We start from the raw sequence: 25,088 nt of genomic DNA, 5'->3' as shown, positions 1-25,088 counted from the left end.
TTAATAAATTGCACACATATTTACTTCATATCACCTTTATGGCAACATTCACATGAGATGATCGATAGATTAAGCGTCCCCAGTCATTTGAAAAGAAACTTAAAAGCTGGGAAAGAGGACTTAAAATCAGTCAACTTTGCGATGTAGTAGGTATTTATCAAGCGTCCTGCATGATCAATTATCAATTCTTTTTTTCATTAGACATAAAGTAATTTACTTGCGTGCAGACACATCATAATTCACAAAGGCCTCCATAACCTTAAACCTACAAAATATTACATTATTGTCAGTTAGCAGTCTTATCCAGAGTGACTTACATAGGTTACAGTTTTTACATGTTATCCAGTTATACAACTGGATATTTACTGAGGTAATTTGGGGTTAAGTACCTTGCCCAAGGGTACAACACCAGTGCCCCAACAGGGAATCAAACCAGCAATCTTTTGGTTATAAGCCTTGCTCCATACCGCTATGCTATACTGCTACCCCAGCAGCATTGACACTCATTGTAACAATCATGCCTGTTGGACACAAGAACATCACTAGTGAGAGCTTGTATCTGGGCATTTCCACCGCACTACAAGGCATGGGGGGGGGGGGGTTATGGATTTTAGTGAAGTGGTAACATTACTGTGCTGTAGGGTGGGAGACCAGGGATCATTTCCCAGCTTCCCAGCCCTTGCTTGCTACGATGCCAAACGTACATATTTTTGTTTCATTAATGCCACAGGATATATCTAACTAATTCCAGGTTCATCTGATAAACCCCTGCTGAAGAAGTGAGCCCTTAAGGTAGTATTACCAGTCACACAATCGTATCTCTTCTCTGTCTCCTCCCCCTACGCTTAGTACTCTGTCAGTGTGAGGAAGGATGGAGGCCATACGACAATAAATGCTATTACTTCTCCTACGACACAAAGTCTTGGCATGATGCCCTGACAGACTGTGAGGGGAAGGGCAGCAGCCTAATGAGCATCATGGACATTCATGAGAGGGTAAGAGGGCAACTCTGTCTTTCTGAACCTCACGTCTTTTTATTTTTTTTAACAGCACTCCACCAACCCCCATTCTCAGAGGGCAACTTTACTGATCAGTGTTTAAGTTTGCACTGCTTACATTGCTTTGGTCACATAGAGTACCAGTGAGGCCGATGCCTGTGTGCGATGAATTTCTTACTGGAAAAATAATTTTTTTAGAATAAATTTTGGCTACTTTGAAGAACGTAAAATATGGTTTTGATTTGTTTAGCACTTTTTTGGTCACTGCACAATTCCGTTTATTTGATTTCATAGTTTTGGTGTCTTTACTATTATTCTAAAATGTGAAAAATAGTAAAAATATAGAATGAAAGTTGTGTCCAAACTTTTGACTGGCACTGTACATTATGTGAGTGTCACAGCAGGTCCGCGGCCCCCTACAGTGCCGTCCCTGCTCCCTCCTACCCCACATACTTTGTGTCCCAATACAAGTACACTAGGAGCTACGGTGTGTTCGTTAAAGTGTTAAATGTGTTGGATAAAAAAGAGAAGATGAATAAAGAAACAATTACTATAATTGGTGATGGCTGTTTTGACCAAAAAAGGTCAAAAGGTGTTTTTCTCTCATGCTGCTATTTGTGTATCGGGTACGTCACAGAATATTATAAACAGGTCGAGAAAAGGGTACTAAGATTTTAAAGTGCTCACATTTTTAAATAAACCACAAGACCCTGTCTGGATTATCCTGTGATGATCAGTGTAAGCTCTTTTTTATGTATTCTGTGGTACCTTTCAGTGCATCATTTATTGTTTTTTTGAATGCATAAAAAATAACATAAATAAAATACATAACCCCTGATCTGTAATACATTGTCATTGGCCATAATGGGCCTCATGTCTCTGGCCCTGCAGACATGGGTGCGAACTCAGATCGGTACAGAGATCTACTGGATCGGGCTGAACGACATCGCTGCTGAGGGTGTGTGGGAGTGGACTGACGGGAACGTGTACTACCCCTATCTGGCGTAAGCGGAACTGCACCCAAAAGCAGATGACTGGGTGGGGGGGTGTGAGGGGGGTTTCTGAGCTGATTGATGCATACTCGTGAATCCTGCCACTTGCTCTGTTTTAGTGTGTCATTCTGAGGGAGCTGGTGTCCCTTTTTCTCACAGTAACTGGAGGCCAGGACAGCCTGACAACTGGGGTGACAACGAAGATTGCGGAGAAGTGGTGGGGGCTAGCCACGGCCAGTGGAACGACGAGCCTTGCTTGGTCAGACGCCGCTACATCTGCAAGCGGCCCAACCGTACGTTCACCCTCCCCCCGAGGAGGGACCTCATTCGCATCCCCTGTACTGTCGACATATGGATACATGGGTGGCAGGGGTAAAAGGAGATGATAGGGTTAACACAGACAGGTGTTCCTCTGTTTATTACATTACAGTACGTTATTGTCATTCATCAGATGCCCTTATCCAGAGTGACTTGCACTTTATCTGCTTATACAGCTGGATATTTACAGACACAATTGTGGGTTAAGTACCATTGCCCAAGGGTACAGCAGCAGTGCCCTGGCAGGCTGGAATCGAACCAGCAACCTTTCTTTTATGAGTCCCTCTTCCTAACCACTACGCCACACTGCATTTGGCGCAAGCAAATACTCACCCATTACCCTCCTCCTCCTTTCAGCGAACCCACCCACCTTGTGCGACACGGCCAATGGGTGGCAGCAGTACGGATCCAGCTGCTACAGGCTGAAAGCAGACACGAGGAGGACGTGGGCCGCGGCGCGGATTGACTGTGTGAGGGAGGGAGGGGACCTGGTGTCCATCGAAAACGCTGCGGAGGAGCAGTACGTGACAGGCCGCCTGGACCCCTCCAGCTTTGACCTCTGGATTGGCTACTCCACCTTGGTAAAGATCTCACTACAATTCGATTCACGCTCGCCAAACAAAGTACCTCCTAGATCAAGGAAAACCTGAATGTTGAGTGGGTTCCTTTAAAATTTAAAGTTACCATGTACTTTACTGCAACAGTATTGTTGTATTTATTCTCTCTGTATATTAATATTATTACATTAATGTCAGAAATGTTCACATTGTGAAAAAACCATAAACAGCACAGCCATTTTGTTAAAATTTCTTGCTACAATGCTACAATAAACACATACAGTAGTTCTGTATAATCTGTATAATATTTGCCCTATATGGAAAAGGGCAGTGTATTTGTGTAATTGGAGGGAAATGACCAAGGTATGGTTCAGTCAATTTGAGTCCTTTCAAACAGTTATTTACAAACAATGACATCATTGTCTTGCTGTCTCAGAGCTGCACTACGATATCCTGTCAAGTGCAACCTGACAACACTCAGTTTCACTGGTCAGATGCGTCGACTTACACTTACACCAACTGGGGAGAAAATCAGCCCGACCTCAGGTAAGACTGACTCAGTTAAACTACAGACGCCCAAGAAACAGTTTGAACCCTAAGGTGAGCACAGACGCACCGGGGATCAGCACCTGTCTTTCTTCCTACAGCGATAAGGCGAACGGGGTCTGTGCCGCAGCGATCAAGGAGGCCGGACAGGATTATGGGAAGTGGAGGTCCCACCTCTGTCGTCACGAACGCCCCTACATGTGCAAACGAGCACTGAACAGTACGTCAAACACAGCAACAAGAATAACATGGGGTTGAGGAGTAAAACAACCAAAAAAGGTTTTAGTCCCCTAACACAGAATTGCTAGCAAGATGTAGTGTAGTTTGTGTTTACTGAACTGCAGTGTTACCTGTGACCAGAGGACTTCAGCAACCAAGGGTTGATGTTACAAGACTGCATTGCATTTCTTGATATAATATTCTTATTGCACTGTTATTACAGTGAAACACAGGTTAATGCTTCCTCTAAGGAATCTCGGTAGTTCTATGGAAAGTGACTCCCCGATGGTTAAACTCTGTGGAAAGGTCAAACTCTGAATTATCCGATGATTTCAGCCATTTGTCCTGCTGGATGGCTCAGCTTCAGCGGGAACTGCTACTGGGTGGTGAGCAACATCAATCTCCTGACCAGCTGGCACGAGGCTCACACCAAATGCTCTGCCATGGGAGCAGGCCTGGTAACGATCAAGAGGTGAGCGCCTTTCTGTGCCTATCAATCATCTGCTGTCAGATTGAATGGAATCCCAATACCATTCTACACTGTTGTCCTTCATGTTGTCCTTCAGCATGTTCCCATGGCGTGCGGCTCCCCTTTGTATATTGAAACGTACCCTGGGATATATCTCCAGATTGTCTTGCTGATTAAAAACTTTCTCTTTTACCTATTTGCCCATCAGTGAAGAGGAGCAGTTCTTCATCAATGCTCAGCTGCCTGATCTGCATCAAGTTGATGTGCCTGATGTCTGGATTGGTGTCTCAGGTAGAAGCTTCAGAATGTCATTCATAAATTCTGACTGGCTAACCTTTGACAGTAGATCGTCATGCAATATATATCTAATATATGTTTCTTTCATAGCATGTAATGAAATACTTTTATGTCCTCCTCATTTTTATGTGCTATATGATGTCCCTAGCCATTCCCATTCTCCAGCATGTGTGTTCTTTAAATCAGCATGAGAATGGTTTGTCATTCCCAATCTGTCATGGCTGTAGACAAGGACCAGGATGGAAGCTTCCAGTGGGTGGACAAGACTCCAATCAATTATGCAAACTGGAACAGCAATTTCCCTAAAAACACACAGAATTTCTGGGACTGTGGCCAAATCTACACAGGTGAGAGAGGGTGCTTCCCAAAGCTGGGCTAAACAGGGCCTAATGCAGGACCATGGGGAATGCACAGAGTCTAATTAAGTGACAGAGGCACTTTTTCATACATGCACTCATGAGGCAATTCTTATTCGCTTTTTATTCTATTTTATTTCTGAATAGTTGGTAACGTTTGATTTCCTCTCTGGCTCTCCCCTTTGGAATGCAGGAAATTACCATGGAAAATGGGAAACCACCAACTGCTTCAAAAACCTGGGCTATATCTGTAAAATGGTCGGGGGCCAAAACGTGAAGCCAACTGCAGCTCCAGGTTAGAGGCTGACACTGGTGAACATGTGTAACAGTATGGGTTAATCCTCACTCGCCTGTGTTCATACCACTGCTCAGTGTAGCCCAGATCTAGTCTTTGTCCAAACAAACCACAACAGGAGTCCCCTAGTGTCCGGGTGTTGGCACTGGTAAAAATTAAGGGATTCTGCACAACCAACTGTCATTGCTCGTGTTCAGCTCACGCGCATGTGAAATACAGATTTTGAAAACAGTCGAAACCCCTTACCTGAGAGACAACACCTCTTCAGTCATGGTGTCAACCTAGAGTGAGAGTGGTGAAGGCTCACTCGGACTGCAATGTACTGCGGGCATGCAAGAAATTAGCGCCAGTGAACAGAATCTAAAATTGACCTTTGAAACCCCTTTTCATGTGTTCAGCGGTTCTTTGTTGTCCCCCCGTTTATTTGCCACTTGTATATTTACCACATAAGCTCAGATGTTTGTGATAGCGCAACATTTCTGATAGCATTTCCCACTGTGTCCGGCTCAGACTCACACTGTGATGCGGGATACCTTCTCTATGGTGACCACTGCTATCACTTTGAGACTGAGACAGTGAAGAACTGGGATGATGCACAGGCCTACTGCATCAATCAAAATGGAAACCTGGCCAGTGTCCATAGCCAAGAAGAGATGAGCATTTTAACTGGTGGGTGATTAAATATTGATCTTTAGCTCTTCACAAAAGGGAGAGCCTCTGCAGGGAGAACAGACATAAATGCATTCAAGTTAAATTCACTGTTATTTGAGTTGAATTGTGAATTGTGTGCTAATCGTGTTCATTTGCAAGAAAGAGGCAAGATGTGGAATGTCGTACAGGGACCAACATTCTGCCGTCTGTTGCTAGGCACGACAGAATGTGGTCCCTGTGTTACAATGCCTAATGATGAATTTGTCTCCAGCTCATATGACAAGATCTTCATGGGTCGGCCTGAATGACAAGGCGTCAGAAGGCAACTTTGTGTGGTCTGACGGGACACCAACGGTGAGTCACCACTTCAGATCACCAATCATCAGTTTGCTTTTGTGTCAGCTGGCTGTTTCTCACCCTATAGTGCTGAAAGCCAAATACGGTGAGCTTGAAACAAAAAACTGCAATGAGCATGAAATGCTTTTAGAATGTTGCTTTTCATCTGCTAACATGCGACCAGACAAGGCACCCAATGCTTTAATCAAAATGCAAAGGACCCCCTTACATGGATTGCTTTTCCATTTAAATGCAGTAATCATAGACTGGCTCCTAACTGACCATTAGCAGCTGGTATTGTAACAGCTGCAAAGAGCCAATAGGCTCTCAGTATAACTATTGTCCCTTTCTTGTCTGCAGAGTATAACAAATAAAACAATGGCTTCCAATCACTCATGCCAATGGAGTGCAATACAAATGCAAAAATAAGTCTGAGAGTAAATTAGTGCAAATGCAAATACTTTGAGATAACCAAATCTAAACCTCATACTGTATAATGAACAGAGTTTCAAAGTTCAAACTAATTAAATAGTTTCATAATTTAACTTTTAAATAATTTAGCTACACTTAAATGCATTTGTATTTGAGCCAAAATCTGATGATGATCCTGACCTGAGAAGGTGAAGACTCCAGATGCTGTTACATCAACTCCCTGCTTTCTCTTCTGGCCCAGGACTTTCTCTTATGGGACAACAACCAGCCAGATAACTGGCAGGGAAACGAGGACTGCGTTCAGGTGCGAGGAGTGGACCACAGCAACCCCGGACACTTCAATGATCAGTTCTGTACATCCACCTTCCCTTTCATCTGCAAAAAAGGTCAGGGATGATGGCACAGCTTTTATTTTGGCATCACTCTTCTTGCCCTGTACTAGTAAAGCTTTTTGGATTGTGCATATTTTTAGATAACCTGTGTAAAAGTCCCTTGTACATGTTTGCTATTATTATTCAAAATTTAATTAATTCCACAAGACAATTTTTTTGTTATTCTAATACTTGATGAAACCTTTTCTTAACTACGCACCTCAAGAGTGAAATTTGTCCCTTTTCAAATGTTTATACTGCTCTTGCCTGTCCTCAGATTTTTAGATAGCAATTTTAATACATCTGGATTGTGTTACAAATTTCTCTGTGTTAAATTATAAACTTTGAAAACTGTTGAAAGGCAAACTTTTTTGGCTTATAGTTATGTTGTTTTATGCTGTACATTTTTTTCTGTTGACAAAGACATAAGTGTAAATGTGCTTTCACCATTAGATGGATGTCTGAAATATCTTACACTTTTTAATGTTGTTTCTGCTTCTTCAGCCAAAGGCCAAGGCCCCCCAGCTCCTCCAACATCTGGACCAGGTAATAAGGACTTCCTTCCTTCCCCACCATTAAGAATCATCCGCCACGGCAAATGCGATCATTTTCTGTGCTTGTGTGCTCTGCGCCCCCCTGCAGGATGGAATGAGAAGTGCGGCTCCTGGGTGTCTGACCCCTTCAACGATTACTGCTACCTCTTCAACTACCTGTCCATCCGGAAGTGGGCGGATGCCCGCGCAGACTGCCTCAACCAAGGCGGCGATCTCCTCAGCATCACCGAGCCCTTCGAGCAGGGCTTCATTCAAGGTGAAGCCCCGCTCTCCACTCATAGACCAACCCACCCTCCTATGCTAACCAGCTCCCGCAGCGTTAGCGAGGGGAAAGGGAAGACCGTCACCATTTTCTGAGTGTGTATGTGTGTGTGTGTTTCTCTCACAGCTCAAGTCCAGCAGATCCCCACAGGGGTGGCAATGTGGATGGGGGGCCACGACTCCATCTCGGAGGGTGGCTGGGAGTGGTCCGACGGTTCTCCTTTCCGCTACATCAACTGGGCGGCAGGTGAGGGAGGGGAAGTTTGCGCAGCCTCAGCCGAGCACAGCCCAATGAGAGAAAATGCTACAATGAGCTATCATCAGAGTCTTTTCTGTCAGACCCACATTAAAACCTTAACTGATTGTGCTGTATGCTGCCATTACAGAAGTCTGTTATGAGCGATAAGAATCACATTTCTGTATGTTTAATTTGTGATATCATGTTGTTTTTTTTTTCTCATTTTTCCATTTTCTCCCCAATTTGGAATGGCCGATTCCCCGAATTTTTGGAGTGCCCAATTTGTCATCGATGTCCGTTCCCATTGCACAACCCCCACTATCAATCCGGGAGAGCGTGGACAAGCACATGCCCTCCTCTGAGACACATGATGTCAGCCGCTGCTTCTTTTTGCACTGCTGTCTACAACCTAAGCTAGCTGTCAGCTAGTGACACGGTCGGGATCGAACCCGAGCCGTAGCGTTCAGTCTACACTCGGACTGAGTGCTTTTATCGACTGAGCCACTCGGGAGCCCCTTGTGATATCATGTTTAAAGCATGCTTACACTGTGCTGCTCCCAGTTACTGCTGGGACGAGTCACCTTTTTGTTTTCATCTTATTTCTCTTAGGCAATCCAGACGACTACTATGGAGAGGACTGTCTCTCCATGCTGATCAACTCGGGCTACTGGAACGATGACAACTGTGATCATCAAAGGGGTTATATCTGCAAACGGCGGGGTAACTACGGCCTGTTCACCTTTTACGGCTGTCCACTGTAGCATAGTATCATGACACAAGGTACTGTTACTTGCCTCACTGAGAGTAAATATCTCCTCTTCCTATTCACCTCACAGGAAACACACCTGAACCTCCACCTCCTCATGAAGGTAATAACCTGAGGACTACAACAATGTGTCTTGTTGTTTACGGTGCTTCTCGGTGCTTTCAATCATGTTTTTTGTACTGTTGCAAACTGTGTTTTTCTTGAGCCAGTGTCGGTGTTCTCCTCAGGGTATTACACCTCTTACACCTGCGAGGGGTCCAGCACGGCCATTCATTGCCCCCACAACAGCGTCATCGACATCCAGGCGGCGTTTTTCGGACGCAGGAGCGACAAGATCTGCCCGTACGAGGACGGAGCTTCAGGTGAGCAATGGGACTGAGGCCATCAGCTTATGTCTGGTGCAATGTGCCACTGCACTAACCCATATAATGCCCCATTCCACCAATATCAGCTTCATGAATTCCATATCAATATCAAAATGGCCGCTGTGATTCAAACAGGTGCATACACGCTCACTGTATGTGTTGTGTGAGTGTGAATGCTCAGGGTAATTAATGGCTGTGTTTGTATCTGCGTTTATGTTTTTCCAATGCTAACACTTTGGTCTCTGCCTCTCTAGGAACATGTACAGTCGAGGGTTCCTTGCCACTGGTGCGGAAGATGTGCAACAATCGCACTTTCTGCTTCCTGTACGCCCACACGGATAACGACCCCTGTCCCACAGTCTCCAAATACCTGGAGGTTGTGTACAGCTGCGAGCAGAACGGTGAGTCTGCACTCGCTGACCGCGAGCAATGTCTTACGTGACCCTGTAATGCGCCGTGAATCTGTGTGCTCCTTTATTTATGATCCGTTCAATCTTGCATGAGGACTTGCGGCGCGAGCCTTCAATAATTAAAGTCGCTTTGAGCGAGATGCAGCGAGAGCAACACGCAGAGCGTACCCTTCAGGTGAACCTTTCTGCGGTGCTGAGATGAACGCCTCTCGGTTTTGACCTTTCAGTGTGCGTGAGGGGGCTGGGCGTGGAGGACCTCAACATCACCGATGACCAGCTCTCCGCCTCCTCCTCCCGTAGCGGATACGGGCCTCAGAACGCCCGCCTGAACGGCAACTCCTGCTGGATGCCCTCGAACCCAAGTATGTACCCTGACAGCCCTTCCCCCCCACCCCCAAAAAAAACAGCCGCTCCTCTCTCCTCAAGTTCATTTCATTTGTTTGGTCACCTGCCACCCATCTATGCTTTCCCTTCTTCATGATCTTTCTTCTCCGGTTCCCTCTGTAAACGGTCCCAGCTGCGAAGCGAAGCAGAACTCCACTCATTTACTGCTGCTGTTGTCACAGTCCCGGAGGGCGCACTTAAAACAAGCAGAATAATCAACTGTAATTATTTCTCCAAAATGTTGATGCACCAACCCATCCACTCATGTTGTTTCCTTAATTAATTAGAGGATGCTTCCTGAATTGTTCATTTTAAGGGAAGGTGTTGAATGGAATGATTTTTATCGCCTAATTTTGAAGTGAAATAACAATGTGTGAGTGCAAGTGACTTTGCTGACAAATTCCCTGCAGTAGGTCTATTTAACAGCATTTTCTCATTGTAAATTCGTTGTGAATTGTACAAAAAGCAATGACATAATTAGATGTTGGTAATTAAATCCAATAATGCTCAAATCACTTTGCAACTCAACATGAATTTCATTACTTGCCAACTAGGGACAATCACAGTTATTGCATGTAATCATCCAGATAACCCAGAATCTAAATGATGCAATTACAGCCTCTGTGGACTTCTCACACTCAGCACTCCACTTGTTCACAAGCATAAGCTTTCCGGCAAAACCTCTCAATTAACTTCTCTTCTGAACACTCTGTTGTCCCATGAACATACCGAGTTCTCAGTTCCTCATCATTAAAGAGTTGCAATAGAATTCTCCAGCATCTTTAGTTTCAGCTGACTGTATGTCTCTAGAGTATGTAGAATTTCCACTCGCTTTATTTCCCAAACCGCTGCACTGTACTTACAAAGGGTTTGCAGGAGGTGGCTTTTTTGAGGGTGATGATTCTTTGTAACATACCAATACGTGTTTCAGAGGAAGAAACATTATAAATCTCATAGTGGACCTGTAACGTTTCATGTAATAACAAATAATTGACACTCGCCTCTGTTATTTCCCCCCCAACACCAGCAAACTCATGGATCCAGGTGAACCTGGGTGAGGTCAAAAAGGTCACAGGCGTTGTTCTCCAGGGATGCCCCAGCGCAGATCACTGGGTGACAACCTTCAAGATCCAGAGCAGTATGGATGGGGTTCAGTGGACTGATTATGATAAGGATGGAGGGGTATGTAATCAAGTCTAAGCTGAACTCTTACATAACTCAGATATCCTAGATATTTAACCATCTCTGTGTATCCCATAGTGACAATGGTTCAGGTTCACCATCACCTGAGCTAACTCTGGCCTAATCTTGAGTGACGCATTCTTTTATAACCAAATAAACTACAGCGGGGATAACTCGTAAATGTTTGAGTAATCTTGTATCCAGTTAAATCCAAGCCGGATGCGTGAAAATGTGTGTAATACAGCTGAATGGAAGGAGGTGAACGTAGTTATTTTTTGAAGAGTAATTAAATCAAATATGCTCCAATGACACTGCAGACGTCATTGGAATATACATTCATGGGTTTGATATTTGCATTTAGTTTATTTTCAGTATGTAAAAAACATCTACCATCATTCGTGCTATGAATGATCGATGCAAAAACCATTGCAGCATCATCCGCTTTGGTAAAATACGACTCCTCACTAGTCTCGTTCTCCCGTTCCATTTCTCAGACTTTCCTCGGCAGCGTGGACAGGAGCACACCAGAGACCCAGCTGCTCGGCACGCCCCTGTCCGTGAAGTACATCCGAGTTCTGCCTGTGGAGTACAACGTCCAGGCCGGACTTCGCTTGGAGGTCCTGGGGTGCAAGCCTGACTGTGAGACAAAAAAAATTTGCTGAATTCAAATAAAACTTGATACAACATCAAACAAATACAAAGGAAATACCCTGCCCTCTTTTCGGTTACACTTTATCGTCTTTCAAATCCCAAATGTTTTGGACATTTCTGTCTTTACAGATGCTGTCACATGCAGCGCGAAGCCCTCCTTTAGTGCCTTCAACGACCGGATGACGTGAGTCAGCGACAAGAACGGCTCCTCATTTACACTGAATGTCAAAAAATATTATATTATATAAAGTTTTTTACCATGTGTAATGCCATTCTGTAATATACAGTAGATGTACTGGTGCTTTTATAGTACAGTTGGAAATGATTGATAAGTCAGGAGTCAGGAGCATGTTTTATACCAACTGGCGGAATAGAGATGAGACTGGAAGAATTGTTCCTCATGTAGTTTTGCCAGACAAATGAAGCGAGACAAGGTTTTTATGGGTTTCAGATTTTTTTTTCCCCTCAGCTGTGGCCAAATGTTTCTTGCCATTTAAAAATAGGCTAGATGATTCACAGAAGCAAATGTCTCAATTCCACTGCTGCTCAAAAATATGATATTCTGCAGATTTCTGTGTGACTAAAATGATTGAGACACAATTTTTTTCCCCACACACTTACTTTCTTGCTATGCTGCATCATACAGTAATACAATTCAAATGCAATGTATAAGGTGCAAATTCCTAAGACTCTCAAGTTTTTTTTTTTAATTGGAATTTCTTAGGTCCCGGTTCCCTCCCTTAATGAAAGAAACATTGCTATAATGTCATATGATACATTTGTCACATTCGCTGGGTCAGCTTCATTGATTGATGCTTGCATTGTGTTTTTGTTTCAGAGTTCATTGTCAGGCTGGCTGTGCATCTGAGCCATACAGCGTTTATGGATCATTAACATACAGAGGGGTAAGTAACCCAGATGAGACGTGCTTGTGATCCTCGCAGCGTGAATTGTTCGTTTGAAAGTGTATACGTGTGCATTTGTACCATTTTCCCAGGACTCGACCATCTGCGCGGCTGCGATCCACGCCGGGGTGATCCTGAACGAGAATGGGGGTGACTGCACGCTGCTGAAACAGCCGGGACTGTCCTCCTATCCGGCCTCGACCAGGAACGGCATCGTCTCCCAGCAGTACGTCCCCGGGGGAACACTGAGTCTCCTCACTCTTTCCCACCATCCAATTTAAGATAGCCGGCCTCCTGACTGCAGTAACAGAATCAATTCCTATCAGGACAAGTGCCAGAGGTCATTTCATTCTACCCTGTCAGCAGCAGTTTGATTGTAATCCATCTGTCTGTCTCCTGACTTGACCTCCGTGTTCTTTATGCAAAGCAAATTCAGATTTGCATTTAAGTAGATGCAAATGTTGAATCCAGATGAACAGATGCCATTCAATAGCTCGATCAAGCCACACCCGTTTTGTTTTTTTCTGCCCCCACAGGTATAACGGGAATTTTCAAGCCTCATATATATTTGCAGATGGAGGTATGTTGGATTGCGTAACACTGACTATTTTTAACAACTACTTAATTTGAAATGCTTCTGTCATCCAAATGCAGTGTACAGTCATCAGATGTCAAGTGTAGCCAAATAATAATCAAACAAAACGATCTGCGCTTGTTAATGCTATTCTCTTGCAGAGATGAGGTGCCAGAGCGCTGACTGGTATGAATTTGGTGACTTCTGCTACAAGCCCTTCAGCGAAAAGAAGACATGGCATGGAGCACGGTCTGAGTGCAGGAAGCTGGGCGGCGACCTGGTGTCCATTATGTCCCTCACTGAACAGAGCTGGCTGGAGAGCTACCTCTACTTGGGTATGATCCAGTCCAGATGGATCTAATGTGATCTCACCGAGCATCAGTAGATGGAGGAAGAGTAACCATTTGCCCTCCCGGCTTTTGACGACATTGTCATTGCCCTGTTGTAGCCACCAGCGACGTGTGGACGGGCCTAAACGACCTGAGCTTCCAGGGCTTCTTCTCCTGGTCGGACCACCACGAGGTGAAGTTTACCTACTGGGCGCCCGGGGAGCCCAACAACCACGCCGGCTTCAACGAGGACTGCGTGGAAATGCTGCACCAGGTATGCTTCGAGAGGAGCCCGAAATACAGACCAGCTCATGTCAAGCCCTGTAAAGGCTTTGCTGTCCAAGAGCAGTGCATTTAAGACACCGTACCGTGCTGGTTTCCTTATAGAGCGGCAGGTGGAATGACGTGCCGTGCACAGAGCTGAACACTTACATTTGCAAGATGGCCAAAGACCACTACCCGGCTCCGTCGGTCCTTCCGACTGTCTACGGGTGCCCGGAGGTGAGTGGAGCTCAGCTGGCTGCGTGTTGGATGCGTCTGTGGTAGCCTGTCACGGGGGCTGCATTTAAAATCATGAATGTAAACTGTGCAGGGCGCCACAATGTGTCTGTGATATCTCACCTGCTGCAGGGTTGGGATGCCTATGGATACTCCTGCTACTGGATGGAGGAGACGGCAAAGACGTGGTCGGAGGCCAAGGCCTTCTGCGAGCAGAAAGACAGCAAACTGCTGCACATTATGGACATGTGAGTGCACCGCAGTGAGCCATATGGCCCTCTGTGTGCTGTCGATCACAGGGGCGAGTGTGAGTGCGCACGTGGGACACAAGTGCAGTTAGAGAAAAGGACTCCTTTTGTCTATAGGGGGACATTGCATGAGTGTTTGGCCTAATGCCTACCCCTCATTGGGCTTGTCCTCTAATCTTGTGGTTTGTGGTGCTGCATTATGAGGTGTTTGTGATTAGTTATCATTCTGTATAAAGCTTTGACTATAAAGAAGTGTCTGCTAGTCTGTGATTGACGTGATCTCTGTCGTGACTGGGCTCAGCTATGAGCAGTCCCACTTCACCGTGAAGCTGGCCGGCTACACGGGGCTCTGGTGGATCGGGTTGAGAGCGAAAGGGAACGATTTCGGAGGGGTGGATTACATCTGGGACAGCGGAGCTCCACTCACCTTCACGCACTGGGATCGAAATCAGCCAGGTAGTAGCTTCTCAATTCAGTCAGTGTTTCTTCTGTAATGCAAAAACACACAAGCAGCGGACAGCGGCTCTGAGAAGAGGAGACACGAGCGGAATTTTGGCATCGAGGCAGCTGGCTTGGCTCTTACCTGTCTCGAAATCCTCACAGACAGCGGAGACGGCACCTGCGTTGCCATGACGACGGGCCCTGTGGGCGGCTTCTGGGACGACAAGGGCTGCACGGAGTCTTTCCCGTTCGTGTGCGAGAAACAGCGGGACGGCATCTCACCCCCGACGCGCGCACCCACCCCGCCCCCGTCGCAAGGGTGTGAGCCGGGCTGGACGGCCGAACGGCATTTCAGGAACTGCTACAAGGTGCGTACAGTGTGTGGCCAGGCATCCAAGCAATTCACCTGAAGACAGGTCACAGCCATTTAAACCACATACACACCGTACATAACGGGGCACCTGCCTCAGCAGACACCCGCCCTTCAAACACTTAGCCAACTGGGACAACTGAGCTCATCCCCCACCTGTGTACTTCCCTCAAAGCCTTCTGGAGGAGTCAAAGCTCACAATGCTGGAATTCTGTCTGAACACTATGGCAGTACTGAGCATGTTCCTTACCAAGGCCTGCCTTCATTGATACGCCCCACCTCTAAGTCTGAGGTGAATGACAGCAGAAATTAAAATTTACTGTAACAATTTATAGCAACTTTTAAGGTTTATTTGAGATGTATTAAATGGCAGTGATAGTAACATCTTCCCATTGGATTGCTAAATTTGCCAGAAAATCTTTTTGATTTATGTAAAACTGCTATGCAGGGTCTTAAATGTACAAATACACAGGGAATCGTGATGGTTTGGATCAACGTGGGTTTTATGGTGCATAAGAAACACCATTCCAGTCTGAACCAAAAGCTCTGATTTGGACCTCTGATTTTGCCACTTGGCCCTTGTATACCACTGACTTCTGCTCCCTGTGGAAGCATTCTGGTTATTCCTTCTGATGTGCCGCCCCCCTGTAGCTCTTCATGATGGACTATTCCGGAAAGAAGAGCTGGGGCGGGGCTCTCGAGGACTGCCGGGCCAGGGGGGCAGAGCTTGTCAGCATCCACAACTCGGAGGAGGAGATCTTCCTGTCCACGTACACCAAGGGCAAGACCAAGTGGATCGGTCTGCAGCACAACGCCTTAGAGGGAGGTGAGCATGGGAGGAGGAGCCTGTTCATCTTCTAAAAGAGCACTGTTTCAATATAAAGCAGCTGTAAATACTTGCAGGCCTGAAAACAGTGTGGTATTGTGATAAGGAGCAGGGCTCTTAACCAAAAGTTGCAGGTGGCACGTTGCTCTTGCACTGTATATGTTTTATTATGACCATATTTTCAGCTCCAGTTCCCATGTTGACTATGGGCTGCTCTGTTTTAGACCACAATAAGCTGGCAAATCACAACACTTGTAGCTTCAACAATGGCAGAGACAGAATTTTAATGTATAATGCACTGAACTGACTGTCTAGTCAATATATTCATAATCTGTTGCTGTGCCTTCACCAGAAAATGCCTCAATTAAAATATCTAGATGGGTAAATGGATAATTTGTAAAAATGTGAGCGCTGTAAGTTGCTCTGGATAAGAGCACCTGCTAAGCAAATGTATTATTATGATATGTCTTTTTGAGCAACACTATACAAATTCAAGCAAACTGTTTACACATTTTTTCAGTGCCAGGTGGCTCCAGACACCGTGTGCGCCTTTTTGGTTTTCAGAACAGGTTAATACAGTACTGCCCACATGCATGAACTGGTGCCTGTATGCAGGGCACTGTGAATAGAGCCTGTCAACCCCTGTTTCGGTGCCCAGGTTACCAGTGGAGCGATGGTTCCCCGCTCAGCCACACCAACTGGGGCCCCGGTGAGCCCAACAACCACGAGGGCCGGGAGGACTGCGTGGAAATGGTGAGCACAGTCAACGGCTCGTCCTGGTGGAACGACCTCAACTGCGACGCGCACCAAGACTGGATCTGCATGATCGCCAAGGGGAAGAAGCCCATCATCCCCCCAACGGCCCCGCCGCCCGTGCCAGGTGACCGACCCCGCCCCCCTGCTCAGGTCCCACTGTCCCTCTGGACCATTACTGTCCAGATAACCCTCCTAACACGGCTCCCCATACTAAAATTGGCCCGCTATGATGATTTGTTCAGCAGACACGGTTTTGGGTAGAACACTGGGTTTCCATCCCAGTGTGTTAGCAATCACACAGTAGTGCAACAGAAGTCAAAACAAGCTGGGCGATCTCATACAGCAGACAACTGCAACAGAGCTGACATCAGCTGGGCACTGTGGACACTATATAATATAAAGTAATATAAATAATATAAAGTCTATGATTATATCAAATATATAAGTATATAAAACATAAAATATAAATATACCCTGTATATTATACAGTATATTATGTGCTGGAAGTCACTTTGGATAAGAGCATCTGCTAAATGAATGTAATGTAATGTAATGTCACATTATGTAATATGCATGTATATATGTACACTGTTGATTCCAGTTGAAAGCTCCTCGCCCATAAAACTAGAAGCCCTGTAAGTTTTCCCCTTGGCAAGTAGCCCTCCATTGCACAGCATGGCCGCCCTGCTCCACCTAATGACATCCTGTCCGCTTGGCGGGCTCCTGAAATGACACATGAGCCACAGAACCGTCGTAACAGGCCTTTCTCCTCTCGCAGCGCCTGACTGCGGCAGCAACCCCGGCTGGAGGAAGAAGAACGGGATCTGCTACTACTACAACGACACGGACATCGTGGACTTCCACACGGCCATGGAGAGGTGCTATGTGGAGAAGGCCCGGCTGGTTTCCATTGCCAACAAGGACGAGCAGGCGGTCGTCAGCAGCATGGTACACATTTTGTCCTGCACACCCCCTTCTCTCTCTCTCTCTCTCAACCGCTAGGGCTGTCTTTGAAACTGATTGATAAGGAGAGATGTGTGTACAACAAGCTGGGGTCAGTTCCATTTCAATACAGTGAGTTCAGGAAATGAATGAAGATCCAATTAATGAATAGAAAAACCTTCCTGGAGTGATTTTCAATTCATGATTTGAATTTCTGTTCATTCCCAGAGTTGAATGAATTTAAAATAGAATTGACCCCATCTGTGGTGCACTTATCAGCCCCTCCAAACATAGGCTTGTGAAGATGACCAGTGTAGGTCACTGGATTCAAAGGAAGAGAAAAATCAGCACTGGAATGACATATAGCATACCTGTTGTTCATTCCAATTTCAAAACACATAACAAAACAGGGCTGTTATTGTTACTATTAATTACTATCAACCCATGGCAATTAGCTGTGTGGTATTACCTGACCCTTGTACTGTGATGGAATCTTTTCATTCATATTTCAAACTTCTCTTCATGCTAATGAGGATAATGTTTGATACTACAGGAACACCTGTCACTGTAAATGTTGGAAATGGCAAGAAATTGTGTACATGCATAGGTAGAAACAAAACATGAAAGATAACAGGCTTATAACAAAAAATGACTTGCACACCTGCTACAGGAAAGAGACCTATAAAAGTAATTTACTGTATAAATGCTGTATACTGTACGCTTTATGGCATATCTCATGCTGATTCTAAATACTGTCGTTATACCAGACTGTCTTTTATAATCACATTCTGATATTCTGGAGCTTGGTCTTTAAAGCACAGAGCACCACACAGTGTCAGACAGGATTCACTCTGATTGATTGAAAGGGCCCCTCTGTGACTTGCCTTGTAATTGCAGGTGGGGACCGGGCAGGTCAGCGCGGCCTGGATTGGAATGATGATGTTCGGAGTGGCAGAAGGAGAATACATGTACGCCATCTTTAATATTGCAGTTTGTAACCAGTGAGAGTTTGGTAAGAGATACTACGCTGCAGGACTTGCCGGTTAATTCCATTACTCCCCCCTCCACAGCTGGGTGGACCATTCCCCTGTGACGTATGTCCACTGGGCTGGAGGAGAGCCAAATAATGCTAACGGGGAGGAGCAGTGTGTGCAGATGAACAGATACCCAGGTACTGTGCCACAGAACGGTGCATGGAAAATTCAAATGAAATTGATTACAATGACAAAAATGTATCAGCAAATAATGACCTACACTCCCAGGGAACTATGGGGACTATGGGCCTTTGGGTCATTTTACTGCAGATATTCTATTGCTTCTCTCTAATTAGCATTAGCGGTGAACTGGTTAAGAAGCTTTTCTTGCAGCCTGGTAGTTGCCAGTTCACTTCCTGAGTGGGATAGTACTGTTATACCCTTGAGCGAGGTACTAATCCTCATTGATTCAGTAAATGTTTCAGCTGTGTAGATGTTTAATATAGCATGGTAAATTCTGCAACTGTAGGGATTATTGCTGGAAACATTGTCGATGCATTCAAAATGCCAAACCTAACAAAACGTGCAATGCTAATTCCGGCAGAGCAACATTGAGTGTTCTTTTGTTTGCTGCACTCTAACTGAGATCGTTATTTCACATCAGTAATGCTCTGGGGTGTTGTATTATCTTGGTCATCAGGAACGTGGAATGATGTGAACTGCGGCAGGGCATCGGGGGGTTACGTATGTAAGAAATACCCAGGCGACATCCACACTCGGCCCCCCCCCACCCAGCCCTGGACAGGAAACTGCCCGGAAGGTGACCACTCACAGATCTGCACCACGCAAGACATACGTGCCACCTGCAAGGACGCCACCCCTAAAAGGCACTGTCAAGCAGGTAACCTCAGTCTGTTGCTCTTTTCAGGGTGGAAGCTCTTCCGAAACAAGTGCTACATGTTCAAAGGCGATCACAAGAATGAGAACGAAGTCCGGGCCAACTGGAGCTTCGCGCGTGACTGGTGCAGAAACCAAGGCGGAGACCTGGCCGTCATCGACAACCAGTATGAGAATGGTAAGGTAACAGTGGCAGCTGCAGCCGACCCCACTGCACCATCCGGGGGTGTCGACGTGGTGATTTGGCTCACTGCGCGCGTCTCGCTCACAGACTTCGTCTCCAGCTACCTGAGGGACCTGGTTCTGCCGGCTTGGATTGGCCTGTCGGACACGCTCCACGAGGGGAAGTTCGCCTGGAGCGACGGGAGTCCGGTCAAGTACACCAACTGGGCCGACAAAGAACCAAACAACGGAGACGAAGGGGTGAGACACCGATGTGATCCAGAAATACATCGTCTGCCCTCGTGTAGGCCATTGGGCTTTTACTTTGTAAAAACATTACTTTGATTTTTTTCTGATGGTAGTGTGCTGATGTTATTTCCAAATCCTCTACAGCTTGATATTCAGTCAGTTTTCTATCTGATGTATTACAATTAGATGAGGACAGGAGAAAGAAAAGCTCATGTTCACTTCTGCCCTGTGTCGTGAATGAAAGCTTATTTATCACATAATTGAACATGAGCAGCTGAATATAGGTAGTTAAGCATAACACTGAAAGACACATACATGGAAAATACGCATGAAAGAATTAAAGAATGTCACGCGGGGAACAGATTTGGTTTTGTCCCTTCCTCAGGAGCATTGCGCCACCATGACTCACAGCCATCTGGTCACCGGGCGCTGGAACGACGACTCGTGTCACCTCGCGAGGGGCTGGGTCTGCTATAGGAAGAAATGTGAGTGAGCCTACCCCTCTGGGAAGTCTTCTGAGACACACACACATTCCATTTGCCCCTGGCTCTCTGGGTTGTACTGTAGGCTTTTTTGTTGTGTCGTAAGTGTCTGTTTTTTCAAAGTTTCTGAACAAAAGACACCTTATGTAAAACATTCCACAATGCTGGAAGGCCTTAACAAACTTGTTACCGCTTGTTATTATCCCTTTGAACCTCCTGGCTGAGAGGTGGCACCCGCAAATGTCTTTTATACCTTATGGGGACAAACGCATGCAATTCAACACAAGCTCATCATGAAAAAGTTGAACCTGAATAACCTTTTTTTTTGACTGGTTGCAGCAGGTCCAGTAACACCGGAGATATTGCAGTGCAAATTGCAATTTAATGCCCCCCCCCCCCCCACAACACAAATACTGAATTCAGCATGAGGGCTGAGAACAGTCTGAGTCATTTCCTTCATAATTACCATCTGGATCGTTACTCTGACACAGAATTGGTTATTTGCACTGGGGTCAGCTGATATGACCTGGTAGGAGACAAGTAGTATTCTACAGTATATACACAGAGGTAATCACTGAGTAAAACTTGCGGACTCACCGAAGTCGTTTGCACCCCCGCTGCTCACTGTGGTGTCCCGTGTTCACAGCGAGCAGCATTCCCGAGCCCCCTCCCACCAAAAACCCCTGCCCTTCGGGCTATACCTCCTGGTATAACAACTGCTACAAGCTGGTGGAGGAGTACAAGACGTGGGAGGAGGCCCAAGCTGCGTGCCAACAGGAGAAGGGCAACCTGGCCAGCATCGACCAGAGCTACGACCAGGCCTTCGTGGCTGGGGTCGTTCTGCAGGGCAAGTCGGATGCCTGGATTGGCCTGAGGCGAAAGGTACAGCTACTCTTGTTTTACAGTCACAGCGACAATAAAAGTCAACACAACAAGAACGCTAATGATACATTAGCGCCGATGAATGATTGTACGGAGCAGAAGAGGGTATGAATGGACCCCGTGTGAGAAATCGGATCCAAAGGCCCTTTTTGCTGAGACAGGCCACCACTGACATGGAGTGCCCTCTTCTGGCTCATTATATTACATTACTGGCATTCAGCAGACACTCTTATCCAACTTGCAGCAGCTAGTTTTTTTTTTTTTTTTTACAAGGTTATCTATTTATACAGCTGGATATTTACTGAGGCAATTTGGGGTTAAGTACCTTGCCCAAGGGTACACTAGCGGTGCCCCAATGGGGAATTGAACCAGCAACCTTTCAGTTATAAGTCCTGCTCCTTAGCCACTATGCTACACTGCTGTCTCACGTTAGCATTACTGTCAGTAGCAAGCTGCATGCCCCTGTTAGCCCTTCCAGCTACTTGTCACAGTTAGCTTCTGAGATCTGACTGAATTAAACCTGTGCCAATTTACAGTGCAGCAAATGGAAAAAAAAGACGCAAAAATGAGACCTCCAGAAAAATCTGAGGTCCAGGGGGCAGCATGGGGACGGTGGTGCACTCTTTACATTACATTATTGTCATTTAGCAGACAGTCTTGCCTAGAGTGACTTATATAGGTTACCATTTTATCGATTTATCCAACTGGATATTTGCTGAGGCAATTGTGGGTTAATTGTGGGTTACAACAGCAATATCCCAGTGGAGAATTGAACTACAGCTTTGGTTATGAGCCCTGCTCCTTGTCACTATGCTACATTACATTACATTACATTACATTCATTTAGCAGATGCTCTTATCCAGCGTGACTTCCAGCACAACAGAACATGTGTATCCATTTAATTTGAACGAGTAACAGCGTCAGACCAGGCTAACAAAACCCCCAGCCCAGCGAGCGTTAACCTGCTCTTGCTGTGCTGTGCGCGAGCAGGACGGCAGCGGCTCGTACGCCTGGACAGACGGCTGGCCGGTGTTCTTCACCCACTGGGGCCCCGGGGAGCCCACGAGCCACGAGGGCGAGGGCTGCGTGAGCATGCACGCCTCGCCGCACCTGCACGGCGTCTGGAACGACACGGCCTGCGGCTCCGCCAAGCACTACATCTGCAAAACCTCCTCAGGTACCGTGCCGGCAGGCCGCCGGGAGGAGCCATACCCCCATCACGCTACACGTCGCCATTTAGCAGAACCCTCACATCCAGCGACTCCCAAAGCGCATAAGGCGTGCGGTAGTCCCAGCAGTTCTCACACAGTGGGGAGGGTCAGAACTTATTAGGTTAAGGATACAATTAAGGTAACATCAGAGAGACATCAATAATGAAGGAGTTTAAATATCAAGCTTTCTGTTATGTGAGCTGCTTTTTTAATACATGATATTTTGGTACATATTTTTAGTGACATTTTTTATGGTGACCTCAAGTAGACATTCAGTTTCAAAGACCCAATGCCTTCAAACTCACTTCACTGAAGATCTACAAACCATGCCACTGTGTCATAAGCACAGTGATTCAAGGGCCCGTGTACACCAGAAGTGAATTGTCAATGTCATGCCTGTTCCCCCTCCCACAGACAAGCCTCCCGCGACTCCAGCCCCCGGGGACGGGAAGTGCCTGCCTGGCTGGTGGCCCTACGGCCGCTACTGCTACTTTGTCTATAATGGCAAAACGGGCTTCTCCTGGCCGGAGTCCAGACACTACTGCCAGCTGGCTCAAGGGGACCTGGTGTCCATCCACAGCCGCGCCGAGGTGGAGTTCATCAGGAAAATCAACTACACAAAGTACCACAACGTCTGGATCGGACTCACCAGGGACCAGTCCTGTACGCCATCCTCTCGCCATCTTGTAGTTTCCTGTATTTTTTTAGCTAAAAAGCCCCTGTAGGGGAACATTATAGCCCTGCTATTCTTTCTCAGCAGTGACAGACGCATTGCTTTGCCAAATATGGCTGCTATATGAATATGTTTTACTTGAATCATTGGGATAATGATCCAGTTAGACTGTGCAGTCATCTCATCCCGCTGAAGCCTTGAGCCTTGGTCAGTCTTTTTTTAATGGGGACCTGCGTCCTTTGGCAGAGTGGGCTGAATGCCTCTTGTTGGAAGTGTGGAGACATGCAGTAGTGAGAGTTGTTCATTTATGGCCTACATGCTGCATGTGCTACAGTATCATCAACAATGTGCATACGGTACGCAGTGGATGACAGTGTGCATTGCAGTAAAATGGTATCAGCCTATATGCACTGAACAAACTGTAAGACTTTAAGACTTGGAACGGAAAGGGGGCAGCAGGCAAAGTAACTTGTGAGTCTCGCTGCTCATCTTCCAGTCGGCTGGGCGTGGACTGATGGCACAGCCCTGGCCTTCCTGAACTGGGCGCCGGGCGAGCCGAACGAGGCCTTCCACCCTGGGGACGTGGGCCGGGAGAACTGCGTGGAGATGTACCACGACGGGAAGTGGAACGACAACAACTGCGTGCAGAAGAGGGGCTTCGCCTGCCGCCACAGGCAATGTGAGCCGCCGCCGTCGGCCCCCGCACCGCTCACAGACCCACAATCGCACACAAGCCAAGCTCTTCGGCCCGGGTTCCATCCCAGGCCGTGTCACGAACTGGCGACGGCTGGGAGCTCATGGCAGCAAAAGGAAATTAGCTCAACTCAAGGAGTTAGCTCACACACCAACGACCCCTGCTGGCCATTTGGGCACCCACCGCCTGCCTGTATAAAGCTGCGCATTAAACGTCCGCCTCTGTCTCATGTCTGTGTAAGCTTGTCCGTGCGCGTTTTTCAGCGGACAACGTCTTTGCACTGTCCCAGTTTGTCAGCAGGGGTTGCGTTGCATGATACAATTTGGCATTCCAAATTGGGACAAAAAGAGGGGAAAAAAAAGCATTACACACTCCAAAATTTAGAAAGAAGAAAAAAAAAAACTTGTGTATAGAGAAACACAATCACCTCACATGACTCCACTGTTTTTCCCTCCTTAGACCACTCCACAGATGAACATGGGAATATAATCATACCTACAGACGCCCCTGCAGGAAACGGTAAGTACCATTTTACATCATATTCACAACACTTTATATCAAAACAAGTATGTTAGCATACTTTGTATCTAAAATTGCCATATTGGGGAGATGAATTAAAAAAACATTCCATATAAATGGAGAGGAGAATGCAAAATAATTATTATTAAATATTAGGATGACGTGGGTAATTGTTTTTCTAAAAAAAATTAACAAAAGCACAGTCACACAAGTAATATCATTTTAAGGTGTTCAGATGTAAATTGCATTGAAAGAAAAACTAATGTATCATGATTGTTCATTACTGTATTTCAACCATGGGAAATATCTACATCCTGTGTTGGAAATGATGGAATGAAAGCCAGTGAGGTCAGTTCAGGTCACCTGCTGGTTTCAACACAAAAGCCCACATTCAGTCAAAGCGCAGTGTCTTTTGCTCCTAACCTGTGCAACGTATTTCATTAATGTTACCAACCAGCAAACCAACTTCTCATTTCATACCAAAAGGAACTTGCTTAAATTCACACTGTGTTGTGATGCAGACTGTGCCCTTGTGCGATACCACTTCAAATTTCACTACGTATTTTTCTTTAGGTGGAGGGGTCATTGCCGGAGCCATCATTGGGGCAGTGGCTGTAGTCGCCTTGATATTCGGACTGATTTACTACATGGTTAACGTGAGAGGTGTTAAATTGAGCGACATCAGTTTCCCAACCAAATCTATGAAGATTGATGTGGTGAGTAGCATTATACAAATTAGACCGAATAGGAAGAGATGGCATTTTTTCAGCATTTGACTGGACATGCACGTGAAGAATCAGAAGCAAC

The 25,088-nt window shown here is 46.1% G+C and overlaps 1 protein-coding gene across 1 annotated transcript; it reads left to right on the top strand.

The window, feature by feature from the left end:
* The first annotated feature begins 1,862 nt into the window (after positions 1-1,862).
* LOC118777638 (C-type mannose receptor 2) lies at positions 1,863-24,078 on the top strand. The gene is made up of 24 exons (XM_036528744.1): positions 1,863-2,002; positions 2,150-2,328; positions 2,666-2,889; positions 3,302-3,411; positions 3,992-4,102; positions 4,308-4,390; positions 4,946-5,047; positions 5,558-5,716; positions 5,970-6,052; positions 6,708-6,852; positions 7,480-7,647; positions 7,780-7,883; positions 16,533-16,719; positions 17,374-17,543; positions 18,435-18,505; positions 18,608-18,708; positions 19,440-19,586; positions 19,680-19,831; positions 20,205-20,304; positions 20,948-21,183; positions 22,175-22,361; positions 22,810-23,058; positions 23,565-23,747; positions 24,026-24,078. The coding sequence occupies exons 1-24, from the start codon at positions 1,863-1,865 to the stop codon at positions 24,076-24,078; spliced, it is 3,444 nt and encodes a 1,147-aa protein (XP_036384637.1).
* The last annotated feature ends 1,010 nt before the right edge of the window (positions 24,079-25,088 follow it).

This window comes from Megalops cyprinoides, chromosome 5 (assembly GCF_013368585.1).
Source record: "Megalops cyprinoides isolate fMegCyp1 chromosome 5, fMegCyp1.pri, whole genome shotgun sequence".
Classification (NCBI taxonomy): domain Eukaryota; kingdom Metazoa; phylum Chordata; class Actinopteri; order Elopiformes; family Megalopidae; genus Megalops; species Megalops cyprinoides.
The sequence above is the reverse complement of the archived record's forward strand: the minus strand, read 5'-3'. Positions and strand labels throughout refer to the sequence as shown.